The sequence below is a fragment of the Triticum aestivum genome, chromosome 3B, assembly GCF_018294505.1.
Source record: "Triticum aestivum cultivar Chinese Spring chromosome 3B, IWGSC CS RefSeq v2.1, whole genome shotgun sequence".
In the NCBI taxonomy this organism is placed as follows: Eukaryota; Viridiplantae; Streptophyta; class Magnoliopsida; order Poales; family Poaceae; genus Triticum; species Triticum aestivum.
This window is the reverse complement of record NC_057801.1, coordinates 820,851,603-820,867,573: the sequence shown is the minus strand read 5'-3', so window position 1 is coordinate 820,867,573 and position 15,971 is coordinate 820,851,603. Positions and strand designations below refer to the sequence as shown.

The 15,971-nt window shown below is 42.9% G+C and overlaps 1 protein-coding gene across 1 annotated transcript; it reads left to right on the top strand.

Moving 5' to 3' along the window:
- Window positions 1-10,300: 10,300 nt before the first annotated feature.
- LOC123072651 (receptor like protein 22) lies at window positions 10,301-15,734 on the top strand. The gene is made up of 3 exons (XM_044496252.1): window positions 10,301-11,574; window positions 11,623-12,008; window positions 13,821-15,734. The coding sequence occupies exons 1-3, from the start codon at window positions 10,316-10,318 to the stop codon at window positions 15,614-15,616; spliced, it is 3,441 nt and encodes a 1,146-aa protein (XP_044352187.1). The 5' UTR covers window positions 10,301-10,315; the 3' UTR covers window positions 15,617-15,734.
- The last annotated feature ends 237 nt before the right edge of the window (window positions 15,735-15,971 follow it).

The window sequence follows — 15,971 nt, the reverse complement described above, 5'->3', positions numbered from 1 at the left end:
AATGAATTTTTCGTTCAAAGAAAGTGAAAACTTCCTTAGGCAACATTGTTTGTCATTCTAATATGCACTCTTGTGCACAATATGAGATCATTTGGACAAACTATGCCATGAATGTGGCCATAAGATGATCATTTGGCTTGAAAGCCATTGATCTCCACACGTGATAGCTCGTTTCTGATAACACTTTTTTAAAATAATTGTCGTATTACAAGTTTGTTATTTTTCCTGATAACTTGACCACATATAATGACACAATGCAAAGGTTTTCTAATTTTTTAATATTTTTTATATTTTTATGCCCGTTTCAAAATGCAGTCAAAACGGCGGGAATGAGCGTTCCTAGCTAGTGGTTGAATCTTGGATTTTTTTGGGTGTTTCTCTGATAAAATAGATACTTTTGTACCTATAAATAATTTTTGGAAAAAATAAATAGCAAACTATGAGGCAGCTGCAGTTCAAATTTGACCCGCTTCCAGCTGAAACGGCGGAAATTTGTCTTTTTCACCAGAGGTGGATCAAAACTTTTTACAATCAACCATTTTTTCAATTGTGCATTAAATATGTCCTAGTATTTTAGAAATTTGATTTGGTCCAAATTTGCAACAATTATTTGGTAGGTTCTTCACAAAAAAAAAACTCATTTTGGGCACTCGAAAAATGGAAAATGATTTTTTCGTCCAAAGAAAATGAAAATTTCCTTAGACAACATTGTCTACCATTCCAATATGCACCCTTGTGCACAATATGAAATCATTTGAACAAATTTTGGTTCAAATTTTCCCTGCTTCCTACCGAATGGATGAAATTTGTTTTTTTATAAGAGGTGGATCAAAAGCCTTTGACATGTAACTATTTGGTCAATTTTACATAAAATGTGGTCTAATATTTTTGAAAAATGGAGTTGTGCTATTTTGGAACAAATATTTGGTAGCTTCTTCACAAAAAAATGGAAAATCATCTTTTTGTGCAAAGAAAATAATAGTCGTCGAACTATGGCATCATTTGCCATTCTAAGATGCACACTTATGAAAAAACGAGATCATTTTGACAAACTATGCCGTTGTTATGTTTATTTTTTTTTAAGTTTTGGGTCCAAAATTTTGAGATTCAAGTGCGAGATAGCCGGCCAATGAGACGCGAGGAACAGCTTTCACGCGGATCACCAAATTGGACGCAATCTGAGCCATCCATCACGCATCCATCCAACGGTGGAGCTTCTCCCGAGAATCAAAAACCCTAACCCACCCACCCACCCTCCCCTCGATCCCCCAGATCCCCACCCGCCGCCACCCCCACTCACCCACTCCCCCCTCCCCTCGGCCCCCAGATCCATCCTCTCCTATCCCGCAACCCCAAACCTGGCCCCGCCGCCAATCTCCACTCCCGCAAACCCATCCCCAGCCCCGCCGGCGACCTCCCTTCCTCCCGAGATGTACGGATGTGGCGAGACGGATCGCCGGATCCCCGCCGCGCCGGACCGGTGAGATCCAGCTCCTTGCCGATCCCATGGCCTCCGCGGTGGGAGGCCATGGGATCCCACTTCCGCCCACTTGTCCACGAATCCCCAGCCATTAATTTCCACCGCCTCCTCCTCTCCTCCGCTTCAGGGTTACAGCAGCAGCCATGGAGGAGGACTTCGAGCGCGCGGTGGAGGACGGCCTCAGGCTCTCCAAGCGGGTGCGCCACGGCCGAGGTCACCCTCGTCGCGCGCTGGTGGCTGCACTGCCTCACCCGCAGCCGCGACTGCGACTACCGCCTCGTCGTGCCCATGGGCAAGGAGGTGACCCGATTCGAACCCTCCCCCTCCCCTTTGCTATTTCGCCGTCGATTGGAATTTGTTGTACCTGATTTTGTTGCCGTCAGGCGCTGGAATGATTATACGATAAAGTTTGCGGTTATCCTCTAGTTAATTTGGCTTTGCTTTAGGTGGTTGGGGCCCATGAATTTGGCTGTGCGCATAAATCATTTGCGTTGGACCGCACATGGAGCCAGCCACTGTGCTGCCATCTATCTTGCTAGAAAATCTTAGTTAGTTTATGCTAGAAAATTGTGCTGCCATCTATCTTGCTAGAAAATCTTAGTTAGTTTATGCATATAAATAGGTGTTGTTACCTGTTTGCATCTGAGATTGCATAATATTGGAGGAACATGCTTAATTACCTTGTGTATTTTGCACCTTAAGCATGTCTGTAATGGATCTGATGGCATGGAAAATGCTGGCACTTCATGGCAGGGCACCTGTACACACGACTGTGAGGATCCTGATGGACACTTGGAGAGAGAGAGAGAAGGAAGATGGCGGACGAGCGCTTCTCCCCCATCGTCATCGGCGTACTAACCTGCCTCTGCACCACCATCTTCGTCTTCCCTGTCTGGGCCGGCGAGGATCTCCACAAGCTCACGGCCAGAAACCTCGACAAGCTGGCACGGTTTCTTCAAGGTAATATATACTCCCTGCACTATTTTTTTCTCAAAAAGAAATAAAGATTCCTGCACTTCTTGGCCACTCTCGTTCAAGTTATGTACGGTATACAAATGCAACTTTATTTGTGTTATTTTTGAATGCTACATCAAATAGTGGAGTCTTCCTGACCAGAGTCACCAGACATACTCTGTTTTATATTTCTGCTTCTCCCCTGTTGAATGTACGTAGCAACTCCATATTGATATGAGACTTTGTGGGACTGAAAACTGTGTGCATGTACGCAGGATTGGAATCTGAATGCTTTGGATAAAAGGCTGCCAGCGAGAATTTGGAGGGAAAAGACTTTCTGCAAGTGTACAAGAGCGTCCTCAACTCCAAGGCCAGTGAGGACTCTCTGGTAAGCTTCCTTTTCAGATGATACACACACACACACACACACTATATGATGAGTGTAATGAACGTCCGCACGAAAAACTGATTGTATCTATACTCCTATGCAGCGTGGTGAGGGAGAGAAAAACACACATGGAGCCTGCAGTCTCTGTAAGGATGCATTTTAGCAGATTAAAAACAACATGTAAAATATAAGATTGTTACTTTCAAAATTTCGCTCTCGGGCACTGGTACTCTTGGTGCCAGAAATATTTTCTCTTTTTTTGTCAAAAAATGAAACATGTAGTAATCTGCAGGTTTAATAAACTGATACTTTTTCGTAAAATAATTCGAACGAATATGGCCTGTGCAAAAATAAGAACTTTGGCATGTTTCTATTGATTTGTTTTTGTATGACATGCAAATCTTGGTAGCCCTATCATTTTCTGAAACCTTCTGCTATGCTAAAATACACTCCATTCTGCATGCATGATTTTCCTTTGTTATTACTAAGCATATTTGATAAATTGCTCACAAGGAGCATGGGTGCCTGAGAGCCCAAAAGCTGCTTTGTACATTTTTTAAAAGAAAAACCTTGACCTCTCCATTTTTCTACTTTCTCTTATCAATTCGTTTTGCAAATATTTTGGCCCAGCTTTCCCATTGTTCTACCAATACTTTTTTACGTAAACATCTACTCCCTCCGTTCCTAAATATTTGTCTTTCTAGGCATTTTAAATGAACTCAACATACGGATGTATGTAGACATATTTTAGAGTGTAGATTCACTCATTTTGCTCCGTATGTAGTCACTTGTCAAAACCTCTAGAAAGACAAGTATTTAGGAACGGAGGGAGTACTCAATTAGATTGACTAATCACTATATGCATGCATGTGTATGGACTTTACTTGAATAACTTAACAAATACTAACAGCCTGATTATATAGTAAATAAAAATGACTTCAATCCCTCTCAATTACATACAACATTTTGCAATAATTCTTAAGTATGTATGTGCATGGCACGTGCCTTTTACTAGTATGAAGCAGTTTTGTAATGTTAATTAATTTGTCACCGTGCAAGGGCAGGACAAGGCGTACAAGGACGTGATCGACCCCGCCGTCCGCGAGTGGACCTCAAGACTGCTGTGCACCACGCCGATGACGTCCTCGATGACTTCCACTATGAGGTGATGTGCCGCCGTGCAACCCAGATCCGATGTCGCTGCTCCACTGCTTGCAAGGTTCATCCTACCTTCTCTTCCCACTCCGGCTGGCTTTGTTCGAGAGCTCTGTAAATTCCTATGCACTACAAATACACTGTATATAAGTGAATACATTTCTGCTTGTAAGAGGATGTTTGGTTGGACGGTAAACTTGCTGCATAACTGGACCTCATTACATGCAGTGAAACAAATTACCACATCACTGGTGAGCTTATTTACATAAGAACACGAGCATGACTAGATCTAAGAATCATAGAGATTAAGTCAGCATATCTGATAATTGCTTTCGTTGCTTGTATGTTCAGTTTACGGGTCTCCTTTGACTGCAGAAGCTGAATATCACTCCCTCTGTTCATAAATAAGTGATGTGCAAAGAGGTTGCCTTCAGTTTACTTTCTGCCTGTAGAGTTACTGTGTTTCTGATGGATTTTGAAATCAGACCATATGTTTTCTTATAAGCAAACTATATTGTTGGTTGAAAGATTTTATATGCTTCTGATGCGTGATCCTTCTAATGCTAGGTGATTTGTTTCTTGGAATTTGGAAGAGGAAGACGATGAAGCGTTCTGGTTGTACTTCATAGCTAGTTTCATTGTATTTTGTATTGGTCTGGTTGTATGAACAGTATGTAAAGATTGTAATAGGCTACACTTATTGGTCTGGTTGTATTTTGTACTGGTCTGGTTGTACTGGTCTGGTCATTTCAAGTATATAGTTATGTTTCATTTGAAATATTTTTCATGAAATAGTTTTGTTTCTTTGTACTGTGAAAATGTGAGAAATAGAAAGTTGATGAGTTGGACTTACTTATTGGTAGAGGCCAAGGCCCAAAACGTGAATAGCATGCAAAAAGGCTGAGGCCCAAAAAAAAAGTCAACTTTTAAAAGGCCGAGGCCCAAAAAGAAATGGACCGTAAAGTTCTGTCTTAGAAACCAAAAAGGCCGAATTGCTGGGCTTGGCCCATGTAGCTAGCATAAATTGACAGGAAAAAACATATATAAAAGGCTGAATTAATGGGCTCGGCCCATGTAAAACACCTAATTGGACCGGGCTGAATCTTGTGCCACATCAGCTTGCCACGCTGAATGCCTACGTGGCCTGGAGAGGTTGCTAGTGACCAAAACGCCACATTAGGAATATTTTAGTCGTAAACGTCTTTGACCATTCCAGAAGAAAGGTCGCTATAGTCAGTTTACGACGGCCAACTTTTGACCTTCTATTTTTGGTCACAAAAAGGTCGTAAATGAAAATTTGTGACCTTTCAGTGACCAATAGTGATGGTCACAAGTTGACATATTTCTTGTAGTGTAAGCACCGGTATATAAACAATGTTTTAGAAACAAATGGTGAAATGTGCCAATGAGACTTTGTGGGGGATTGTTGGAATTTGCTAGTGGGCTTTTGGCCCAAAGCCCAACTAAAATTCTGAAATTCTCTTGGCCCATTCATGCACACATGTGAGTGGAGTGAGTGAGGCTAAAGTTTAGTCCCACCTCATAAGTTGAGAGAGAGTTGCACCTCTTTATAAGGTGAGCTCTCCTACCATTTGTATGAGCATGAGAAGAGGAGACCTACACGCGTTCTCCTCCTCCTCGCTCGCCACGCCTCGCCTCGCCTCGTCACGACGCGACGCGCTGCGCCGCGCCGCGGGTTGCGGGATTGAGCCGAGCCGAGGACAGAGCTATGCACGTTGTCTATATTTTTGCTGCTCGGGAAAAATTAATGAGTCATTAATTAATAATTAACGGACGCGTCAATTACTGAACAGTTTCCGATTTTTTTGGATCGTGACGACTCGGACGTGCGGTTTACTCCCACGACCTACCCGGCCCGCACTATATAGTCAGGCAGACGTCTACCCTAGCCGCCGCCGCTTCGTATGGTTTCTCACCACCGCTCCAGATCATTGCGCCGCCAAGCAAGTCTTCTCCATCCCTCCTTTCGGCGTGCACTGGGAGAAGGGACAGCAGGCCTCCGGAACCCCGCCTCTCGTGATCCTGTACGGGAGAGGGGCGATCGGGTTTTTGGGGAGCGCACTCGCGCGAGTGCTGGCAGCGATGACTTCGCGAACGACGACTTCTTCCCCGACCTCGGCAACCTCATCCTCGACGACATGGGCGACAACATCAACGCCGGCGGTGCTGCTCCTGCTGCACCGTACGTGATTCTATCTTTCCTGTTCGAGATCGTGGTAGAATTCATGTTTCTAGTATGTGCACTAGATGTGATCTGTTCATCTGCTATGCTAGTTCGCATGATTAGTTCAATCTCTGCTACTGTAGTCATGGTTTATCTTTTGTTTATTCGGATTAAATCTCATAGTAATTTGCTCATATTTCCAACACTTTACTCCACGGTTGCCATGAATTCGTTGGCATATGGCTTGAAATACTTGTGCTTGTGAAACCAAGTATAAATGTTTGGCCTAGAATGTTGCGCCCTTTTGCTCAGTGCCATGGATCAAATTGTTGCCAATGGCCAACTACGCATCGCACAATAATTTGTCCTCTCTCATGTTGAACCTTCCTCCTCTATTCGTCCTTAGATCGACAGCAAATTCATCTGGATCAAGGTCATTGTCACTGTCTTCCTCCTGCTGCTGGCTGGCATACAAATCCGGTAGCTGAGTGTACGCAACGGACTGGTTGTACATACCCGGCTGCATGGACTTAGAGTCATCCACGTGCACTAGCAGCCTCCGCCTCCACCTCCATTGTGGATCATCTGAAATATTACATGCCCGTGTTGTCATGCGCCGGCTCGCCTGGTTGAAACATACCGGCAACAGTGCGGGTACCTTGATGCTCCATGCTCGGCGTCCGTGTCCGGACAAGTTGCGGCGATGAAGACTCGGAGAAAAGTAGCGGCGCCGCGTTGTCGTCGATGCAGTAAGGCACGTGCCTGGTGGCGGATGTCCCGGATACCTGCTGAGCTGCTGGGGCGGCGTAGAAGTAGCGACGCTTGTATTGTTCTGGCTAGGAAGGCGTCAGCATGAACGGCGATGGGGGCGGCGCCCGTGTCCCACGCCCATGCCCCGCAGCATGACAACCACCCAAGCCGACCTTCTGCTTCATGAGTGGCGCCGCCTTTGCCTTCGCTTTGGGGCAGTATTTTTACTGTGTCACCGAGTTGATCTTGCCAACAGGATGGTAGATGAGATGGTTAAGAAATGGAGATTTTGCTGAGGAAACAGTGTGGGTAGTTCCAAAGTCGCGGGCTCCACCTCAGTTTTGGGTGGACCGGGGTGTCGGAGTTCTACGTGGCTGGTGTTCGGACTCCCACAAAGCCCCTCTGGTATGCTAGAAAACGGATGTCCGGACTGGTTCGCGGACAGATGCAGGACGCTTTTGGATGGCTTGCGGGGTTAGAACAGCTTGGTCCGGATAAATACGGGAGGTTTGAGGGTCTGCATTGGAGATGCCGATACCGCCACAACGACCTGAAAATTATGGTGCATGGAGGGTGCGGGTCTAAATCATCTTAGCATCATGCCAACAGTCATTTCCTCATTTTCTATCAACATCACGCCAATAAAGAAGATTGCTGAAACCAAATGTATGGGCGCATAGCCATTTGCTGTTCACAAAAACTGATGTTATATCTTTCTTTTTATATTTTTCTGAAGCACGATCATTGTTCGAGAAGAATGCCTATGACAGGAGCTTCTATTTTTTTTCCGATGAAGAATGCCTATGACGGGAGCTTCTATATGCAGTTGAAAATTCATCAGGCCGAAGGATGCCTGAAATATATATATGGCGACAAACAAAACGAGTTATGCAGGGTATGATGGTGAATATAACTTCAACAATAATGTTTAACAGAAAGGATCACGCAATTTACTCTGATTCTGAACGGCAGTGTCACGTTTTCCTTTGTTTACTGCAAGTTCAGATATCGAAATCATGGGCTTCTAGATGAAAATGACATAGGTCTTTCCCGCAAAAAAAAAATAAAAAAAAAATGACATAGGTCTGAAAGCAAGTGAGTCTTGACAGAGAAAATAGAGGAAGCATCAAGCTTGTGAAGCAAAATGACATACCGTAGATATTTTTATATATGTAGTAAACCAAGAACTTAATGTTGAGGACAAGAAGATATAATCCAAGATATCCCCTAGAATTCTTTGCAGGGGCTTTATTGTAATTATCAGACAGTCAACATTGGACTGAGCGCTAACAAAAAACATTTACCAACCTGTTTACTCAGATGGCGCATTTGTTTTCTGAATTATGTATGAAGCCAAACAACTTGATGTTGAGGTAAAAAGACCTTCAAAAAGAAATAGATTTATTTTCCACAAGAGTTTTCGTGTCATTATGTGTCATTATCCGCCAATCAACATTGCACCGTGTGGCCTCTTAGAAATTATGACTTGAACTCTGAAGCTCAAGGTACAGCTTGATTAGGACTGGATATTTGATGGCAGCCTTGGCCTTTGAATTTTCAAAGCAATCTGCATCGCGAGGAAAGATTCTTCCGACGCTCCACCACCACAGCTTTTCCCCTTGTTTTCTGAATTACACAAATCTAGCTCCTTTCCCACGAAAGAGGCGGTGTGTGCGGTACAGCAGTTGCCAAGCCACAGTTGACCTATATAGTCGATTGACTACACAATTTTTTGCAAAAAAATCATACGACAATCAGAAATCAGACAAAAAAAAACTTAAAATTTCATACAGCTGACTACACAACACCCAATTGACTACACATGATATGATTCCTGGCACCGCCACTGCAGTACATGACATCAATCTTTTCCTTTTTTGCTTTTGGTTAGTAGGAAAATGAGAACTCTCCTAACTTGAGCAAATGCAATACATCCCTTTGCACCATGATCTGCCGGAGCAACGAGCAGTGGTACAACTGAAGATTCGAAAATATTCATGACTGAAGTATTGTTATCCACATCACTACCAAGCACAAACGCTGGTAGTCATACAAGACTGAACCTGCAGATTGAAGTGCCACCCAAAGCTCTCGTCGTAGCTCTTGAAGTAACCCTCATCATGAAGAACAGCCTTAGGAAGCACGTGAAAAAAAAAGAAACTAAACAACTTGATGTTGAGGCAGAAATATCTTCGAAAAGATTCTGTGGAAATAGAATTCTTCGCAAAATCCTATCTGAATTATCCATCAGTCAACCGCTCAACGCGGTACTTCATGCATGCCTTCTTAGATCCGGCATATTGATTATGACTTGACCTTCGAAGCTCATGGTACAGCTTGATCAGGACTGGGTACTTGGTCACAGTGGATGGGGCTTTGAATTCACATTAACAATGTATTACAACTGCCACAAACTGAGAAATTAATAGACAAAACTATTATCGACCTTCCCAGTGTTGTACATCCTGAGGCATGAATCTAACCTTTTGCTTAGCAAATCGTCTACAGATCTCAAAATAGATAAGATTATTGTCTCAAGCCTTATAGTAAAAGAGTTCATACATAACTCCATGTACAATCATGCATAGAAAATACAATTGTCAAATACCATCGCCACTCATGCTCACCAGGAGCTCAACTAGGATTTGTAAGTGACAGATGTTTGTAAATTTCCCGCAAAATTGTGAAAGCGAGCTGAGATCGTGACTGCTTCAGTAAATGCTCGATCCTAAAATCTTTCACCCCATGTAACAAAATGGTCATCATATCATGTACGATGCCACAATACATGTTGCTAGATGGATGAATTTTTTAGGTACTTGAAACAATTGTTTCCGGAGCTCAACGTGTTCGTTAGTCGACTGTCATATGGAAATGCTAGCAGACCAGGAGGACATACAATGAATAGTTTACATTTGATTCAAACATGGATACCTGGATTTTAAGAGATAAGCCTCGTCGTGAACATTTGAATCAGGCTTGAAGTGCCACCCAAAACTCCTCACAAGCTTAGAGAAAGCACGTGAAGAGAACTTAAACCAAACAACTTGATGTAGAGAGGGCAGAAACATCTTCGAGAAGTTCTGCTTTGAAAATAATTCTTCGCAAGAGCTTTAATGTCATTATCCGTCAATCAACATTGTCCTGACCTGTATGCCTTCTTCGATCCGGCACATTGATTATCACTTGAATTCTGAAGACTAAAGCTCACGGTGCAGCTTGATCAGGACATGGAGACTTGGTGGCGGTGACTTGACTCCGAATTTTCAAAGGTCATTTTTCCACACAGGCTCCCTTGTTCCTAGACAGTGAAATTGATAATGATGTTTCTCACAAAGAAGAAGAGAGGATGTTATATATTTCTCCCGGGAGTTAGTTGGAGTTCAGAGGTCGAAGCGAACCAATGGCTTGTGCTATTCACCTAGTTGCCCTCTTCACATTGATACAACTCTATTCATTAGGTCCATCTACTTCCCATGCCCATGGCGCCACTGCTTCTTCCGTCTGCCGTACGGACCAAGCTGCAGCACTTCTCCAACTAAAGCAGTCCTTCATCTTCGACTACTCCACCACCACACTGCCGTCGTGGGAGCCTGGTACTGACTGCTGTCAGTGGGAGGGCGTCGGCTGTGATGATGGCGTATCTGATGACGGCGGCGGTGTCACTGTTCTTGACCTCCGTGGCTGTAGCTTCTACAGCTATGGCTTGCATGCCGTGGTCTTCAACCTCACCTCCCTGCGATACCTCGACCTCAGCATGAACGATTTTGGTGGAACTCGCATTCCACCAGCTGGCTTCGAGAAGCTAACAAAGCTTACTCACCTCAAACTTTCATGTTCAGGCTTGTACGGTCAGATTCCTATCGCCATTGGCAAACTCACAAACCTCGTAACACTGGATTTTTCTGATGAGCATAATATTGATGTTTCGTATACAAGCCCTAGTTACTCTGCTTTCTTGAGTGGCTATAACAAGCTGCTGCTACGAGGGCCCAGCCTTGAGACCTTACTGGCAAACCTCACCAACCTGAGGGAGTTGTACCTTGACGGAGTGGACATATCAAGTAGTGGAGAAGAGTGGTGCAATGGTCTAGGTAAGGTTGTCCCCTATCTTCAGGTTCTTAGCATGGCAGATTGTCACCTCCAAGGTCCAATACACTCCTCTCTGTCAAATCTCCGATCCCTTACCACGGTCAACGTTCATGACAATGAGATTTCTGGTGTGGTGCCTGAATTCTTCACAGACTTTCTCAATTTAAGTGTTCTTCAACTTGCGGACAACAGTTTCAGTGGTTGGTTTCCTCAGACAATATTTCAACTCAAGAATATAAGAGTGCTTGATGTGTCAGGCAACAGTCAACTCTCGGGACATTTACCAGAATTTCCAAATGGGTCTTCTTTCGAGACTTTGAATCTACAGTCTACTAATTTCTCTGGTATCAAGATGAGTTCATTTAGCAACATCCTGTCTCTGAGGGAGCTAGGTTTTGATGGAAGGTCAATTTTTGTGGACCATACGGATTTACTGTTCAACAAGCTCAACTCTTTGCAAAACTTGCAGCTCTCTTTTGCACAATTTTCTGGGGAGTTAAGGCCATTTTTCTTGTGGATTAGTAGCCTTAAGAATTTGACAAGCTTAGGACTCTCACAATTTTCTTGGGGGTTAGGGCCATTTTTCTCATGTATTAGTAGCCTCAAGAACTTGGCAAGCTTACAACTGTACGATTGCTCTTCATCCAATATAATTCCCACCATGATTGGCAACCTCACCAACTTGAAAATTTTGGAAATAAGATTTGGATTCACTGGACAAATACCGCCATCAATTGGCAACCTCAACAAGTTGACTTCCTTGACAATCTCTGCTTGTGGCTTCTCAGGGGCAGTGCCATCTTCAATCGCCAATCTCACTAAACTAAGATCCATGGAAATCTCTGAGAATAGTTTATCAGGTCAAATACCAACATATATTGGACATCTCAGCCAGTTGATGTTATTAACCTTTGCGGGCTGCAGGTTTTCTGGAAAAATACCAAGTGTAATTACCAATTTGACTCAGTTGATATATGTGGATCTGTCGGAAAATAACCTTAGAGGTAAGTTTCAATTCATAACTAAAGTATTCACTGTTTGCATAATCTAGCCGCCAATTAGCTAAATAAGCACATTAGGTGTGTAGTTGTTTTAGCGTGCCATGGCAGTATTTTCTGGTAGTTAGTGTTTTCCCGTTTTTCTATTAGCAAACGCCAGGCGTCCAGTTTGTAGGGTGCCGTGCGTGTGCGCTCGGCCGTTGGATGGCATGATCTGTTAGGAAGGCAGGCGCCACAACGTAATTTGCTTAAGTCAAGGAATAGAAGAAGAGAAAGAACTGAAAAGCAGAAATAAAATTTTAGATGCGCAAACCCTTTGTCTTTGAACTTGTTTTTCGCTGTTCTTGGCTACAAGTGGTACCATAGCCATGTCCGACGCTCCGGCAGCCAGGGATTGGTCGCAGAGCCACCACGCCTCCTCGCGGCGTCGCAGGACCGGGACAGAGCAGGACCCACCCCCAAGGGGTGAGGTGGTGGTGCGGCAGGAGACCTCGAGCGGTGCCCTCCCAATGCTGCAAGCGAGTAAGGGCTGACTGTTCACGCTGCATCGCAACTTGGCTGTCTTCCTTTTCTCGTATCCCTGACTAATCTCTTCCTCCGCCCCTTGAGCCCCTCCCCTCCCGCAACGCCTCCTCCTCCTCCTGCAACGCTGCCTCCTCCTGGATCTGGTTGTAGCAGCTGCCGCTGCCGGTTGTGGCGCCAAGTTGGGGCACCAGTTGACACCACGGTTAGGCTTCCCGCATCTGCGTCAATGGACAGCACCTGAATAGTCGCGCGCTAAGCTACCATCTGGCCTATACATTTTCCCAAGAATTATAATATGATATTACTAGCAAATGACAGTCCTCACCAACTTTAGAATTGCTGAGCTCAAAACATTGAACCATCAAAGGAGCCAATACCTAACAAAAATAATACATAGCACTGAACTATCATGGATTAAATTATTTAAATGTGCGCATGTTATTGTTTAAAACACTTTCTGGGAATGCATATGATACAAACAAAATTTACTATTAGTTGGAAAGGGAAATTACATCTAAGCCAGTGATAAAAGGAGTATGCTAAACAACTATTGTGCATACTACCTAAAAAGTATTTCCTCCATCCGGAATTAGTTGACGCTCAAATAGATGTATCTAGTACTGAAATACGTGTAGATACATCTGTTTGAGCATCATCTAATACCGAACGGAGGGAGTTGTATATATTCTATCTAAATATGTTTATACACTACATACTATGAATACATAACCTCTGATGTGATATATACTACTTAAAATGTATGAAACACGTGTGGGATGTGCCTACACCCGGTATTAGGATAATTATTCCTAGATGAAGTTTTAAAAAAAATACAATTATCAAGCAAAGTCCAATGACATAGGAATTGAAAATTAATTACAAAATACCATTACCAAGCAACTCAGATGAACCGAGTGTGCTAAAATTCCTACTTTAGATGGTGTTGAGCTATTTAGTAGATGCTTGTCGTGACCTTAAAACAACTTCACTAAAAATTGAACTTATTTCCGTTTGCTATGATATGGCATGTATGGATATCATCCATGTAATTCTTCTGCAGCAGAGTCCAAGTGGTACTAGCTAAAGCTTTTGGCCTTTTAAGATTATCCAAAACTTAAGTTATTGCTCTTGGATACCAACATTTAATGTTGTACGTTACGTAATATATTATAACAAAGTTATCTTGTTCTTTGAAATATTTCTACTTGGCATTCATAACTTTTATTCTACAGAAAATGCATTGTTTGGTCCTCATTACAATCTTAACATAGATTCATTTTGACTTTACTTCAGGAGAGATTCCAACATCTCTATTCGCTTCTCCAGCAATGTTTTGGTTGGATCTTTCATCAAACCAACTTTCTGGACCGATCAAAGAATTTGGTGGACTAAAAAATCTTATGTTACTGGATCTTAGCTCAAACAACTTAACAAGTTCAGTACATTTGAGCTCACTTTGGAAATTAAGAAAGCTTGATTACTTGGGTCTCTCGAAAAACAAGTTGTCCATTTTGGATGGAGAAGGCAGTAAACCCATGGTACCATTACTCCCTAAACTCTTGATAGTAGGGTTTGCGTCTTGCAACATGACAACAATTCCTAGATTCTTGATGCATGTTAATCATATCCAAATGTTAGACCTTCCGAGCAACAAAATACATGGGAGTATACCCAAATGGTTATGGCAGAGATGGGATGATAGCCTTACAAGTCTAAATCTTTCACACAACATATTCAAAGATATGCAACTTACTTCATATGTTCTCCCATACAATTATTTGGAATCTCTTGACCTAAGTTCCAATATGCTGCATGGCCAGATACCAATGCCAAACCTGTTGACAACAGCTAACACCTACCCTATATTCTTGGATTATTCAAACAACAGATTTTCTTCTGTTATGTCTAACTTCACTACTTACCTTCGCCAAACTAGCTATCTCAAATTGTCACGAAATAACATAAGTGGGCATATACCCCATTCAGTTTGCGACTTAAGCAACCTCGAAGTCCTTGACCTGTCATATAACAACTTCAGTGGCATACTACCATCTTGTCTGGTAGAAGAGAGCAATTTGGGTGTATTAAATTTGAGGGAAAATCACCTGGAGGGAACATTGCCTTACCGTGTTGGTAAGCACTGTAATCTGAAGACAATTGATGTACATGGCAATAAAATTCAAGGGCAGCTGCCTAGGTCTCTTTCCAACTGTGCTGCCTTGGAGGTTCTAGACATTGGAAACAATCATATCGTTGATACTTTCCCATCTTGGTTGGGCAGGCTTTCTGATCTTCGTATCGTCGTTCTGGGATCCAACCTATTCTATGGCTCGCTTACTTATCCTAAAAGAGATAGAAAATCCAGGGAATACTTCTCAAAGTTACAAATCATTGATATAGCCTCAAACAATTTCTCTGGCAATTTGGATCCACAATGGTTTGGGAGGTTCACATCTATGATGGCAAATTCCAGTGAGACGGGCAATATCTTAGGCAATCAGATATATTACGGAGACTACCATGATACTATTGCAATCACATACAAAGGTCAATATGTGACTTTTGAAGAAGTCTTGACTACCTTAACCGCAATTGACTTCTCAAATAATGCATTGGAGGGTGACATTCCGGAATCAGTTGCAAGTCTAGTTTCACTACACATATTGAACATGTCGCATAATGCATTTACAGGAAGGATTCCACCACAAATTGGTGAGATGCGTCAACTGGAATCGCTTGACTTATCATGGAACAAGCTTTCTGGAGAGATTCCACAAGAGCTAACAAATTTAACATTTCTTAGCACACTGAACTTGTCTGGAAATAGGCTGGATGGAAGGATACCACAGTCACGTCAGTTTGCAACATTTGAGAACACTTCATATGAAGGGAATGCAGAGCTTTGTGGACCACCTTTGTGCAAACCATGTGGTAATTCAAGTAACCCAAATGAGGCACAAGTAAGCATATCCAAAGATCATGTTGATGTCATTTTGTTTCTCTTTGCTGGGGTGGGCTTTGGCGTTGGATTCGCGGCAGGTATTCTGTTGAAATGGGGTAAAATCCGCAAATGGTTCCGGGTTGTGTGAAAATGGTGCGAAGACACAAGACGCCCTGTCAGTATAGTTATGCTATTACTGGAGGGAGCTATAAGTTGTAAGATGTCACCCTATCTTCTCACACTTTTGTTTTTATCATCTATCATGACTCGTGCATTGTCATGTTTATGTAATATTGCTACCAGGATTGTGATATTTATACAGAAACTGCAATAATTGCTCAATTCCTAGTATTAGTTGATACTATCAATTAGAAGAGAGATGCACTGATCCTCTCAGATTAAGCCATTAAGGTCAATAATCTGTCCTGCTTCCCTGCCGGTGACACTAATGCCACAGCATTGCTTGCATCCGCCTTTTCAGGCTTTTCTGCATCTTGCAGCTC